This window comes from Balaenoptera borealis (genome assembly GCF_965194805.1).
Source record: "Balaenoptera borealis genome assembly, chromosome: 12".
NCBI classification, from domain to species: Eukaryota; Metazoa; Chordata; class Mammalia; order Artiodactyla; family Balaenopteridae; genus Balaenoptera; species Balaenoptera borealis.
The window spans coordinates 105,905,575-105,919,976 of NC_138869.1; the positions used below are offsets into that span (position 1 = coordinate 105,905,575).

General features: G+C 48.5%; 1 protein-coding gene across 6 annotated transcripts in view; it reads left to right on the forward strand.

Moving 5' to 3' along the window:
- Nucleotides 1–14,402, forward strand: part of LYRM4 (LYR motif containing 4) — a 189,997-nt gene that overhangs the window by 31,308 nt on the left and 144,287 nt on the right. For 5 of the 6 annotated variants that reach the window (XM_082344600.1, XM_082344601.1, XM_082344598.1 and 2 more), the window contains exon 2: nucleotides 1,028–1,148. In XM_082344600.1, coding sequence (XP_082200726.1) covers nucleotides 1,028–1,148 — 121 coding nt within the window. Of the gene's footprint in view, nucleotides 1–1,027; nucleotides 1,149–11,896; nucleotides 11,984–14,402 lie in introns of all 6 variants that reach the window. The other variant, XM_082344599.1, reaches the window with a different exon arrangement.

Below are 14,402 nucleotides of genomic sequence, written 5' to 3' on the forward strand. Positions count from 1 at the left end.
TCGGGGTTAAGGCCATCACTCTCTGAGTGTGGGAGTCCAGAGGTTACCGACTTTTGAATCGTCTACTGTAGCTAATTATCCACACGACAGCCTGGTGTGACCCCGAGGGTGCAGGGTGAAGCACAGGCTGACGTGAGGAGAGGGGGTACTAATTGCATTAAGGTGTAACAAGAAGAGGAAGAAGAAAAAAATAGCTTTTATATCTTGAGTTTTTCTATGTACAGGTTTCATACCAAATTCCAGACACACATTATAAAGCCTAACCTTCCCAGCAGCCCTGAGAGGTGGGCAGTATTATGCCTGTTTGACAGGCGTAAGATGAGGAAACAGGGGCTTATGTTAAGAAGGTTGCCCAGGTTCTCACAAACAGAAGGAACTTGGAAAAGAATTCAAACCCAAGCCTGTCTGATGTGCAAGGCTCGCGCTGAAACCGCTGCCCTGAACTGCATGGGATGTGTGTTGGGCGGGGCTGGGGGGTGTTTATGCGTGTGCACGTGCGTGCACTTTAGAGATGGAGAAGAGCATTTTGGTGTCATCGCCACGCTCAACGGTGGCAGGATCGCAGTATGGATCCTTGCCTGTTGTGTTCCACAAGAGAAGGTGGGATGAGACTGGAACGCTGACCCAAGCGTGGCCTCGATCACCGTCTTGGTACACGCACGTGCAGTGCGTCGTGGCACCTGTCCATTGTCGTGTTGTCTCTGCACGTCGAAGGTTCAGTTATCCATGTTAATGGAGGGAGGCCAGATGTGAATAACCGTGAAGAGCCAATAATCTAAGGAGTGTTTCAGTAGCACTTTACCATTCACACCTGACTGTTTGGAGAAGATTCATCTCCCCGAATCTGTCTGCTCCGTCGTCCCAGGACAGTCATGGATGGGCCTGTCCCAGGAGCAGAGGGCAGAGGTGATGATCCACAGGGGCCCAGCAGACAGCTAATTCCTAAGGAACCACTTTTGAATTCATTTTTAAAAGCATCGTTTCAGACACACTGACACCTTTTCCTTTTTTCCCTGAATTCGTTTAGAACTTACGCCATCAGGAGGATAAGAGATGCCTTCAGAGAAAATAAGAATGTAAAGGATCCTGTGCAAATTCAAGCCCTAATGAATAAAGCCAGACGAGACCTTGGAATAATCCGTCGACAGGTAAGATAGTTCAGTGATGTACGGTTTTTCGTTAAGAGCTTTAAGCTTTGACATGTCCCCCTTGATTGGTGTTTGTGATTCACACCACGGGATCATGAAACTCTCTTCCTCTTTTTTATTTATTTTTATTTTTGGCTGTGTTGGGTCTTCGTTGCTGTGCGCAGGCTTTCTCTAGTTGTGACAAGCAGGGACTACTCTTCCTTGTGGTGCGCGGGCTTCTCACTGCAGTGGCTTCTCTTGTTGTGGAGCACGGGCTCTAGGCGCCTGGGCTTCAGTGGTTGTGGCATGTGGGCTCAGTAGTTGTGGCTCGCGGGCTGTAGAGCGCAGGCTCAGTAGTTGTGGTGCACGGGCTTAGTTGCTCCGCGGCATGTGGGATCTTCCCGGACCAGGGCTCGAACCTGTGTCCCCTGCATTGGCAGGCGGATTCTTAACCACTGCGCCACCAGGGAAGCCCGAAACTCTCTTCTTCTTATTCATGTGCACAAAGAAAGATGACCTGTCATATTATTGAATCAAGGAGTATGTAAATATCAGCTATCCAGAATTTCCAGGGAATGCATCCTTCTGGGAAGCTGAGTTCCCATAGTTTACTAGACGTTCATGCTGTAAGTATAAAACTTTCTTTAAATTTTGTCTCTTCGTTAGATATATTACACATTGATACGTGGACATGTATCACTGAGTATAAATGTAATCTACTTTTCCTAGTTTTTTTTTTTAATGTATATAAATTTATTTATTTATTTTTGGCTGCGTTGGGTCTTCGCTGCTGTGCGCGGGCTTTCTCTAGTTGCGGCGAGCAGGGGCTACTCTTCGTTGTGGTGCGTGAGCTTCTCATTGCGGTGGCTTCTTTTGTTGCAGAGCATGGGCTCTAGGCTCATGGGCTTCAATAGTTGTGGCACGCAAGCTCAGTAGTTGTGGCTCCGCGGTGTGTGGGATCTTCCTGGACCAGGGCTCAAACCCGCGTCCCCTGCATTGGCAGGCGGATTCTTAACCACTGCACCACCAGGGAAGCCCTTTCCTAGTATTTTGAAGTCATAATTCAAGATAATGTTGCCCTTTTCTTGAAGACACCGCTACGAACCTAAATTTTGTTGCACGTGGAAGGTGTATCTGCAGGTGCAAACGGTGTGAAGCACAGCTGCTTAGGCACTGACCGCAGAAGGACCCGGCGAGGGGTTTCTATCTTCCTCTTGTCGAAGCGCTGGCGGCTGCCTTGGCTTGTGCTGGCTTTGCTCTTTCTCGTGAGGTAGAGGGAGCGTCTGCAGCAGGCTGGCCCACTGGGTGGTGTGATGTGTCCTTGTCTCTGCAAAATTAATCAGGGAGCCAAAGGCTAAAGCAGCCTGCTGTCGATTGGTTTTCTCACCCTCTAAAAAATCATCCTTTTCACTCTTTTTCTCTGATTCAGCAGCAGTCACACCATAAGCTCCATTTCTGCTTCCCTTCGTTTTTCTCTCTTCCTTGCAGTAAATTTGTTCAGGGGTAGAGGGAAACCCCTTACGTTTTCCTAAGATCTGTGAGTGTGTTGGAAAGGGCTTCTTTAGCATTGTCAGGAGATGCCAGCTTGGCTGACATTATGTCATATCATGATATATGACATGTGTATCAGGATATATGTTTATATCTCTGACCCTTCTTCATGCTTGACTCTAAACAATTCAAAAAAGAAGCAGTACTAAAAACTAGTTTTCATTTTATGTCAAAATTAATAGTCTTGTTATGTTGCCTACATAATGGAACAATCCCTTCTAGAATAACATTTCAGATTCTGACAACTCTCCTTGAGTTCTACAGTTATCTAGCAATAGGATAACTTGGCCACATTCAGACAAGCCTAGGAAATGATCTTTAACTAAGAGCATGAAAAGATAATAGGATAGTCAGAAAAAGAAGCTGGTCTGCACATTTGCATGTATGTTCATAGTGGCAGAGAAAGGAGTTGCCATTTTAAAAACTCTAGAACAGTGGCATTTTCCATGCATCAGTGGTTGAATTTTATGGGATGCTTTAGCACTGGAACTTGGAAAAACAAGCAGCCTGCGTCCTTATTTTGCATAAACTCAGGAAGATTCAGTTCTTTGGCACTTGCCCATGCAGAAGTTGGCAAGCACCTTCGAAACAGGCTGGTTTTATCTTTTACTGTAAAGTTGCTCAGAGAAAGTAGAAAGTGCTTAGAAAAGGGACCTGTAAGTAATCCGTGCCACCATTTCTTTAGTTATGCAATTGTCTGTGTTACTTCTTAGTTTGAAATGCTTTTAGAAAAGAAGAAAAAAAAGAAAGAATAGACTGGGTCTCACCAGACATTCCCAGGGAATCCACACAAAACAGACTCAAGCTCTGGAGCCACGGGTCGGGCCCTCCCCAGGACAGCCTGCCAGGTGCACCTTCCTTGATGGGGGGCAGAGCCTGTGCGGCCCACTTCCGGGCCCAGGGCGTCTGTGTTAACTAGCAGAGCAGCGGGTGCTTCCCTTTCACGTCAAGATTGCTCCTGAACCCGAGCTTCATGTTGACCCGAGTTAGCTTATGAGATGCAGGCGATTCCCCAAGCCCCCTCGCTCTAAGCCTGCGAAGCTGGCCTTGGCCTAAAGGCCTAAAATAGCATCTGTATTTTCTTCACACTGGCCACTGTGACAGCTTCTAACTCGCCTCCCTGTCTGCCCCAGTGGTCTCTTCTCCACAGGCTGCCAGGGTGAAAAATCAGAGCAGGTTACAGCCCTGCTCAAAACCCTGCAGGGGCTTCATCCCCGACGACGAGCCTGCAGTCCTCGTGAAGTCGGCAGAGACCCTCCACGGCCTGTCTCCCTCACCCGCGCCAGTCCATGACCCCTTGCTGCCCTGGCACCCGACCCCCAGCCGGTAACCCTCTGGGAGCCTTTGTCCCCTCGCCTGGAATAGTCTCCCCAGGCCTTCGCAGAGCTGGACCCCCTTTTCACTCAGGCTTTCACTGAGGTTGCTCGTCATCACAGAGGGCTTCCCTGACCACACTTGGCTCTGCCCCCTGCCCCCTTACCCCTACCCCCTTACCCCTGCCCCCTTACCCCTGCCCCCTTACCCCTACACCCTTACCCCTGCCCCCTTACCCCTACCCCTTACCCCTGCCCCCTTACCCCTACCCCTTACCCCTGCCCCCTTACCCCTACCCCCTTACCCCTGCCCCCTTACCCCTACCCCCTTACCCCTGCCCCCTTACCCCTACCCCCTTACCCCTGCCCCCTTACCCCTACCCCCTTACCCCTGCCCCCTTACCCCTACCCCCTTACCCCTGCCCCCTTACCCCTACCCCCTTACCCCTGCCCCCTTACCCCTACCCCCTTACCCCTGCCCCCTTACCCCTGCCCCCTTACCCCTGCCCCCTTATCCCTGCCCCCTTACCCCTGCCCCCTTACCCTTGCCCCCTTACCCCTGCCCCCTTACCCCTACCCCCTTACCCTGCTTCAGAGTTCCTCACGGCACTTATCAGCACCAAAAATAGCATCACTTGTTGTCCTGTCTGTTTTCTCCTCTTCCACGAGGACAGGGGTCTCAGCTGTCATGGTCACCGCTGCCCAGGAGGCAGGAGCATGGGCTGTGGGGCCCGCCTGCCTGGGTTCCAGTCCTGACTCCTCTGGTCACAGTGTGACCTTCAACCAGGTATTCAACCTCTCAGTGCCTAACGTAAAACGCAGGTGGGAACAAGCCCAACTTCGTGGGTTATGGTGAGGATAAAGTAGGTTAATATATGTGAAGCCCTTAGAAAGATGCTGGCACATCATAAATGCTTGTATTATTGTTAATCAGAAGATCTAGACCAGCCCCGCATGGAGTTGGCTCTTAATTATTTGTGGACTAAATGAATCTATGAAGTTCGTCCCCTGGGGTCGAACACCTCAGTCCAGGGGTCTGTGCCACCAAAATCGTGGTATCTTGTTGGCTGCCCACAACCTCACATGGTTCATGCAAAGGATCCATGAAAGGAAAGTGGAAATCTGATGAGGATCTTGAGACGTTACCCTCATGAACTACAATATCCTTCCCATCAAGTCCCTTTTCCACTTGATACTTGGACTCAAAGACCGTCCACCAGGATGCACGTCGATCTCAGCATCATTTTCCGTGGATGAGAAAGCCTACAGCCACCTTTCCAGGCACCAGACACGCACACCCGTAAGGGCAGCACTCAAACTGAAATCGTCCTCTCAGCACTGGTCCCCACCTCCTGCTGTCCAGTCCTTAAAGTGGGTCTCGCTTCAGTCAGCCGTGACACTAATGACACCACTGTAAGCACGGTAAGATTTCGCATTTTTTAAAGAAGTCTCTGAGAAAAGAGTTTCTTCTGGTTCTCTTGGGGTAGAGAAACCACGGTGCAGGAAAGCTGGATGCCTTGTCTAAGGGCAGCTGGCCAGACCTGACCTCAGGTCCCTAATTCCTGAGGGCAAACTCAGAAGTTCAAGGATGTGAGCTCCTGAGTCAGTAGAAACCAAAGGATAGAGATACTCTTAAGTCATCTCCCAGTTTTGTTCCCCAGATATTTAAGGACCACATCATCGTAGCCCAGCCTCTCCTCAGAGGTCATCCTTCCTTTGTATCCTTACTGTGCAGAGATACTTAGTCTTCATGGGGCAACCCTGAAGGATTCTAGTAGCACCAGCATTTCTCACTGGCCTTTCACGCTGCTTCTAAGGATTACTCTGATTGCAAGAAGTAAAAGGGCAGATCGCATTGCCCCTGTATGAGCCAGTCAGGCTGCTTTCGTTCATTCTCCTTAATTATGGCCTGTGGACTAGGAGCCAGACACACGCTTGTTCTCTCTTTGCCACGGACCACCTCTTCCCCTGAAAGTTAGAATCCTCTCTCTTTCCAGCTACGTGCATCCTATCCTGTCCCGTAACTAGCAGAGACATTCTCCCACTTTTCTATAAACTCCCATTATTTCCGTATAAAATGGTTCTGTAAAGACATCTGGACCCTGGCAGCTCTTGTGAGTTCTTTCTCTGCTGGAAGCAAGTTCTGGACTAGCCCCCATTAAACCTAGTTTCCCTGTCTGCTTCCCAAGTGGGATCCGAACAGTGGGAGAGGCCCTTTGTGTGTGTGCCAGCCGGCGCCAGGAAGGACGCACAGAAGCCGGACAAACAGCTGTCACCATCTAGGCAGCAAAGAAGTAACTGAGGACTTTCTACCTGAGACAGGAAACGGGGCTCCTTGGGTGTTTCACACCAGAAATAGGAGCAAGAAAGTCAACCAGACTTTGCTTTCATCTTTGTTCTTTTTTCCATATTGCTGTCCTGGAGATATTCCTTCTGATTCCCCTCTATAAGACATTTATTCCACTAACGATCAGTTAATCACCCCCACTTATTACAGCTCTGCAGTTGGTCATGCCCCTGAGGATTGTAAACAACCGTAACCAGCCTTATTGTGAAGTGCTGCTTAGCCGTGCTCCGTAACCGCAGGGGGAGGAGGGGGTTCCCACCCCAGGTGACTCACAGAGGTTGTGTGTTTATCAAAGAGAAAACATTTTCCAAGCATTTCAAAGTACGGTTATATACCTAGCTTAATAGCCACATGTCTCTGAGAGAAAAAGAAGTAGAAGAGACAGTTGGGACTGGGAAACTGCATCTGCAGTAACCGAGTAGGTGCCGGGCCTGTGTTTCTACACTCTGACGAGATTTCCTTGAATACATGAATTACGATTGTGACTTCAGCTAAATCTTAAATGTGTAGCACCTTTTTCTTTAAACCTGGTGAAAACTAAAATACCTGTGCAAAATGTGGGTTTATTTACAGCTGTGTGATACTCTCTGTTCATCAGAGTGCACCCTGGCAAGGCAACCCTTCCGTTCTTCTGGGCTCTGAGAGAGCAGACCTGGGTAACAGAGGTTCCCAACCACTCATTCACGTAGGCTAGTGAATTGAGCACTGAACTTACACCCAGATAATGTTTGGTTACTCTACCAGTGATGGGATATACGTGTATCCAACTAAACAAGGTTTGTGTGTAACATAAGTATTTGGATGAAGAAATATATTGTTACTGTAGTATGTAATTTTACACTGAGAAGATCAACTGGATATTATGTTTTCTGATTCTGGATAACAGCAAGGTGTTGGAGTTATACCATTTTTGCCAGCAGCTTTTTAGTGATGACAAGATTCCATACCACATCAGCTGTTCTTAAGCTAGTGTTTTTTTTTAATGAAGCAATTCAAATAGTGGCTGTGTCAGACCCAGAACTATGAACCTGCTGTTGTAAGCGGTTCAGAGCAGACATTACGTACAACCATTAAAGACACTAGGAAAGGGGTTGATGTTATGGGTAGCAGCCTTTTAATTAACCTGATTGTGTGTATATGTGAGATGAAGCACTTTCAGTGTTTAGCTTACACTTATTATTTTTGTGGATCACTAAAAGCGAAGTAATGTGCCCAGTTGATTGGCATTTTGGGTGGTGATAAGTGAAAGTCTCTGAAACCATATTTTTTACTTTCATTTGGTACTTCATGGTTTAGTTTTCTAATGACCATTCAAGAGGAATGTCCCGCAATCACTTTCTGAATGTGCCTGTCGTGAGATGAGAAGCCACTGAACAGTGACAGGCCTCTCTCACGTGGGTCTCCTCAGAGCCAGTGCCGGTGCCCCAGGGGGTGGTCAGACTTGAGTGAAAGGGATGCCTTACCTGCCCCCAGTGGTCACCCTGTAGAACAGCCTGTGAAAAGGTAGGAGTGTTTTATCTGTATGTCTTGTGGGGAAAAGTAATAATGCACTTCATCTCTCTTCAAGTACACTTTTAGCTTAAGTACCATTTTGGTAGTTTCAGGGGAATCTCTAAAATTTACTTGGAAATTGTTTTTATGAAGGAGAGGAAAGTCAGTCCATACATTAGGGGCATTTAAAATACATGGAAAGAATTATACATTATTCACAATATCCAAGAGGTAGAAGCAACCCAAATTTCCACTGACGGATGGATAAACAAAAGGTGGCATTTACATACAGTGGAATATTATTCAGCCCTTAAAAGGAAGGAAATTCTGACACAGGCTGCAACATGGATGGACCTTGAGGACTATACTCAGTGAACTAAGCCAGACACAAAAGGACCAATACCGTGTGACTCCGCTTATATGAGGTCCCCAAAGTGGTCAAATTCAAGGAGGTAGAAAGTAGGATGTTGGTTGCCAGGGGCTGGGGGAGCGGGAAAAGGGAGTTAGCGTTTAATGGGGACAGTTTCAGTTTTTCAGGATGAAAAAGTTCTAGAGATATGTTTTACAATAATGTGAATGTACTTAACACTACTGAACTATACGCTTAAAATTGGTTAAAATGGTAACTTTTTGTGGGGTTTTTTTTTCACAATAAAAAAAAATTCTCCCTTCCCCTAAAAAAGAACTATATAACCAGTCCTCAATTTTTTCTTAATTGAGAAAAATAAAATTGAATGCCTCAGACACTGACTGATACTTGAGGCTGGGAAACCTAAGTCATTCGGAGCTGGAACTACAAGCCTTCAGCTTCTTATCTGTAAAATCAAAGGGTTACCGCTGTAGTTTCTAAGGCTACTTCCACTTCTAAAATGCCATGGTTCAACATTTCACATCAATATCTGTCCCCTTCCTGATTATTTGCAGAAATAATGATACATTTTAGAGTAAATTACTCTATGCTCAGCTTCCCTTGACCATTTTTCACCAAGATCTTAACTTGTCAGAGTTTAGGCTATAGGTGAGCGAAGGTGTAAGCCAGCCGTGTATTTATGCCATCGTAAATTTCTAAAACTTCTCTTGGTCTAACCTTTCTGCTACGAGGAAAGTCAAAAGATTGAATTATTTTATTTATGTTGCTTTCCTTTCTGGTAGAAGACATGCTATGGGTACTAAAGCATACCTTTGAGGAGAACACTTTCTTTCAAAGAAAATGGAGTGGCATTTGAAGAGCAATAATGCGTAAGGGATGGGAATGCTCTCCCCAGCCCCTCCTCAGCGTTAATACTCTTTCTGTCTGATTTGACTCCACCCTGCCCCCTGGCCGGCGTCTCAGCTACGTGAAACACAAACGCACTGTGTCTTGCAATCCATGCCCACAGTTTCTTTCCCTGTTTATCGAGCACCCACTCTATGCCATATAATTATGAATTGATTTTGTAAGTTTTTCGGAGACAGAGTTGGGGTGGAATTAAGAGGTCCATCAGAACCTCACAGAAGTTCTTTCTGGCTTTGACTGTTTTGGAGCCAAGCCCATCCTCCCTGTTCTAGATACCATCTGTTCACTCATTTCATGGAACACAGCATAGGGTTTACTGGCATATCCCAGCAGTGCTTTCCCCTGTGCTTCTATAGACCAGCTAAGATTAGATCAAAGCATCAATCTGCATATTAAAAAAATAACACTAAAGCAGTCAGAGGCGAAGGAGATTTATGTACTCTGTCTTGGACTTGAATAAAAATCCTCAGGAAATCAACATGAATTTATATACAGTGACCAGAATTGCGCCCTAAGTGAACTCTATGTCTTTTGGATACATGAATCCTCTCAATGTGAATAATAAATTCCCCAGCCTCCTCAGAAGGTTTAAGAAAGCAGGGCAATGAGAAGGGTTTGTTTAGTTTTATAGCTTGGCCTATGTATGACATTTATTTTTTCAGCCTGTTCAATATATAGTTCCTCTGCAGCTATAAAAAGACTTCTTCATACAAGAATTTAAACTAATTTCCTCTCTGCTTTTTCTGGAAATTCCTTTATTTCCTCAAGTCTGGGACAAGAGTATTTTCCCACAGTTGGCATTCTTCTAGAAGAAATGTCTCTCAGTTGGAGACCACCCATTAAATTTGCTTCATTCCTCCAAGGTTGACACGCACAGAACAAGATTCCACTTCCTTTCTAGAGGAAGCCTGTATCACCCCTGCCTTTTTATGTACACTAATAGTTCTTCTGCATATTTCATGTTCACAAGAGCTCAAATAGTAGTGCTGTTTATAGAAAACTTTGGCACGGGTTTCATTGGGAATTTTTATCATGGTATCTGTCATTCTCCCATCTAGTCTAGCAGATGAGTCTCCTAGTCTAGTCTGCCAGAGCTGCTCACTCTTGAATTCCTCGAAAAGCCTTTTTGTTGCTGAAACACCTAAAGTGGAAGCAGATATTAACAATTCCGGAGCAGAAAGTACATTGACCTCAGGGGCAAGAGGTGAACGTGCCCATCTCAGCTCTGGTAGTAACTTGCCGTGTGATCTTGGGCAGGTGGTTTGTTCGCCCTGTTTCCTGCATCTGTAAAGGGATGATTTGATAGATGGGGGGAGGGGGGGGGTCTCCTCACCAGTGTCGGTTCGTCGCGCCCTCTCTGGGCATGGACTCCGTGTATTACACAAGCACTTTGAATGCCTGAGAGCAGCCTCGTGAGAAAGATACTAGTATCCTTGTGTGCTCGATGAGGAAATCCAGACTTGGCGTGTTTGAATAATTCTCCCAAGGACGCACAGTTAGGAGAAGGATAGGCCTGCATCTGTTCTCACTTTTTAGCCAGTTCTCAGAAGAGGGGTCACCTGGGCGGCCTTATCTTCACAGAAGGTAAACAACACATAGGAGAGGAGGAGGGAAGATGTGTGTTCCTTTTTCTGATGGTCCATTTAGAGCTCTTATTAGAAGGTAGCAGCTTCCCCTCTGTAGGCTCATGAATAGTTTATCCCTAGGGGCTGGTCTCCTTTATCATTTCTCAAAAAACTCTCTCACCCTCTCTGCCTTCAAAAAGAAAAAACAATACAAAACCACAGTCTGAAAATGGTAAAGTTCAGCCGCCTTATTTAAGAAGTGTTTGCTCAGAATTTCCCCATAGATCTAGGGTCGCAGCTCCAATTGTGCTTTTCCTGACAAGCTATCACTGAAGTGCCCTTCAGCGGAAACCTTTTGATGCCTTACCGCCTGGCTTGTCCTTTCAAGTAATCAGAGTTAATTCCAGTCGTGCTTATGCAGAAGATCTTCTCCCAAGCTGACAGGGAAACAATGCCACATCTTCTAGGAAGGGTGACAGAGGGGCTCCCCCTGTTTATGTCCATTTGTGTTTCTGTCCCACATCCTCCGAGGTGGCAGGGAGGTGATGACGCCCAGCCCAGTGTGTGTATGAGAACATGTGCTCATTTCCTGAGCACTGGATATCTGCATTTGATGGATTTTACAAGCATATATATGAAGGGTGGTTTCACCTATGCTGTTGGAAAGATTTATTTTCTAATTATACATCTATCAGTCTAAAAACTGTTGTTTCATTCAGAGACATGATAGGAGTAGGAGGAAAGAGAAGAGGTTTTGAGTGAGATACACCTAAATTTAAATCCTAGCCCTTGTTAGGTAGCTCTCTATCCTCAGTCATGATATTTAATCTCTCTTAAAACTTTATCATCATTCAGTTTGTCTACTGAAGCCCAAGGAATACCATTCATAAGTTAAGGTTAGTTTCGTACTTGCTTCGTGTTTGAAATACCAGAGCCAAATGATGTGTCAGAAATGTTCTCTCTTCCCCAAATCCGGTCATTAAGGCTGTCATTTCGTAGATTGGTTGGTTATAAATAATCGAAAGGCTCAAAATTCTCTAAGGTGCGGCACTGTAATAATCTTAGCTTTATTAAGTAATGCTGGCGCACAATCCAATCAGTATTTTAAATATATTCTTTTTCTTCAAGCATTTCCACTTCATACGACCTAACAAGTACTTCTCTTTTCCTCGCCCCCGCCCCAAATCTCATCTCCTTAATGTTGTAACAACGCCACCAACCTGAAGTCCCATGGACTCGCCTTCACAGTCTGTCACAAATTCGAGGTAGCATCACCAGAAAGTCCGTGACCCAGCAGGCTTCATCTGTAAAAGGTGAGGAATTGGGTGCACTGCTTTCCAAGATCCTAATAGCACAAGAGTTCTTTTACGAATCTGCTGTATTTAACAAACCGAAGTTTAACTGCCCTGCGGAGGTTGGATTGGGGGTTTCTTTCATGGAGTTACCGCACTCACTTAGACGAGTGCATCCCAGAACTGCCTGCAGGGTCATGGATGTGCCGTCGGAGCCCAGCGCGTACCCATCACTGAACGCCGGCCGGCAAGGAGCCAGCAGAGCCAGGGTCTGCTCCCGGCCCTGGCCAGCTGGCAGGCGGTCGTCAGTGCCAGCTCCCCACGGGTGTGGAGGGGTGCCCCATGCCTCCAAGGCCCCCTTTCAGGCCTGACGTTTTCTGATTCTGAAAATAATTGATGATGATTGTTAGATCCCAGAAACATACTTGTGAATGTTGGATTTTGACCAAGGGTGAGGTGTGTCACTGACCCTCTGCATTTACTGAATTCACTTTAAAAGGAAAGCTTGGCTGCCGGGATGTCACAGGCAGCGTGTCGCCTTGAGCATGGGCAGTGATTGGTGGCGCAAGCTGAGTTATGCAGCGGTGCTTCTCCGCTGTCAGCCTCGGCTGCGGGGGCCAATTCCAGAAAAGCCCTTGGCTGCACTGTGTAGAGGCTTTTAACCCCCGGTGACGGCAGGGGTGTTGCATGGATCACGGCGGCTTCCGGGGGCCTGTGAGCTGTGACAGAAGCTGCCCTTTCACACAGGTGACAGGTCGTGGATGCCTCATTACCAACGAGATTTCTCTACTGGGACTCGACAGACCTTCCAAGAAGGAGTGGGATGAGGAAGGGAGACCGGAGGAAAGAGCCAAAATAAATTGTCCTCTGGCTTTGATCCAGGTTCTGTCTCAGCCGGGCCAAACTCAGCACTTGGTTTTTTCAGTAACTCTCAGCTGTTATTTAAAGTTTGCAGCTGTCTGTGTAGCTGTCCATGTTTTTCTTAATATTACGTATTTTTCTTACTGGAAATATTTTTTAAACGGAGCCCATTTTTCCCCACAGGCCAGTGCCCGTCCTTTCTTCTCTCCTGGGCAGTTTAGGGAACCGCTAGGAAGCGGCGTGGCCCCGTGGGTTTCTGGGCCCTGCGAAGCCTGCCCCGCGCCCACTCGTGCCCCGCGTCCGGCCTCTGCAGCTGCATCGCGGCTTCAGCACCGGGAGCCCATGAGCTCGTTGGGCCGAGCGCAGGCTGCTCGGGGCTGGATGCGGGGCCAGCGCGGGCAGGACACACCGCGCCCAGCCGGGGAGCTCCTTCCCCGCCCGCCAGCTGCCGAGGGCAGGCCTGCCGCGCCCGTGCGCCCCTCTCCTGCCCCGGAAGCCTGTTGTCCTCGGGGCCACCAGAGCACTCAGGTGCTAGCGCCTCAGCATTTCCTGCAGGGCTTTGCCAGGGCCTCTGACTTCCCGGGGAGGCGGGTTGTGGCCTGTGTCCGAGCTGCCCCCGGCCCCGCAGCGTGGTCAGTGCCCCTCCGCCGATGCGCCATTCGGGCCGGAGAGCTTGGCGGCGATTCACGGAAGGCGGCGTTTTAAGCGGAAACTCAGGCCTGGGTCCGGCCCAGGCGCTGCCGCAGCCTCGCCGCGTGGGCCGCAGACTCGGCCTTTCTGAGACGTCCGGTGACGTCAAGACCCCTGCCCTGTGCCCTCTTAGCGACCCTGGGACAGAGCGAGGGAGCGCGCGCTGGCACCGCTCACGCAGGAGGGCCGGGAGCCCCGCGCTCCTCCTGGAAGTCAGCCGGAGGCCGGCTGCGGGGTGAGTGCCAGCCTTACGCAGACAAAGACGAGGCTGTTGGCCTCTCCTCCTCCTCACTTTCCTCCCCGCGGGAGGCGTGGAGGGCCCAGGGCCGGGGCTCAGGTGGCAGCGGTGTCACTCCGTGGTGGCCGCCCCCCATTTACGGACTGTTCTGTCAGATAGGCGGGAGCGTCCCCCTCCGTCGGGGGTGAGAGGACCAAGCAGAAGCGTGCGGAGCGGGCGGGCACAGTGCCCGGCCCGTGGGAGACGGACGGTCCAGTGCCGGAGCCACGGGGACGCACGACACTTCGGTTTCACCCTGGGTGCGCGGAGGGGCAGCTCCGCCCTCCACCCTCCTCCGTGGGCGCCCAAGCCTTTGCTCTCGACGGTGGGCCTCGCTGTCGTGCAGGTCGACCCTCCCACATGCTTCTCAGTGGGTTAGGTAGAACTGTGAACACTGAATTCCAAGGGGCAGTTTCTGTATTAATATTTTTCACATACCGGTAAAAGTTTATCCACCAGACAGAACTGGGGGCACTCACTCACTCTCAGTGAAAGGGGTTTCCAAGGCTACAAAAGTATATCTAAATCAAATTTTATCACATTCATTTTATTAAAATGCAGCTGAAGGACCGTGCTGCGAGGCAATGTAGTGCGGTCATGGAGGCCTCAGCT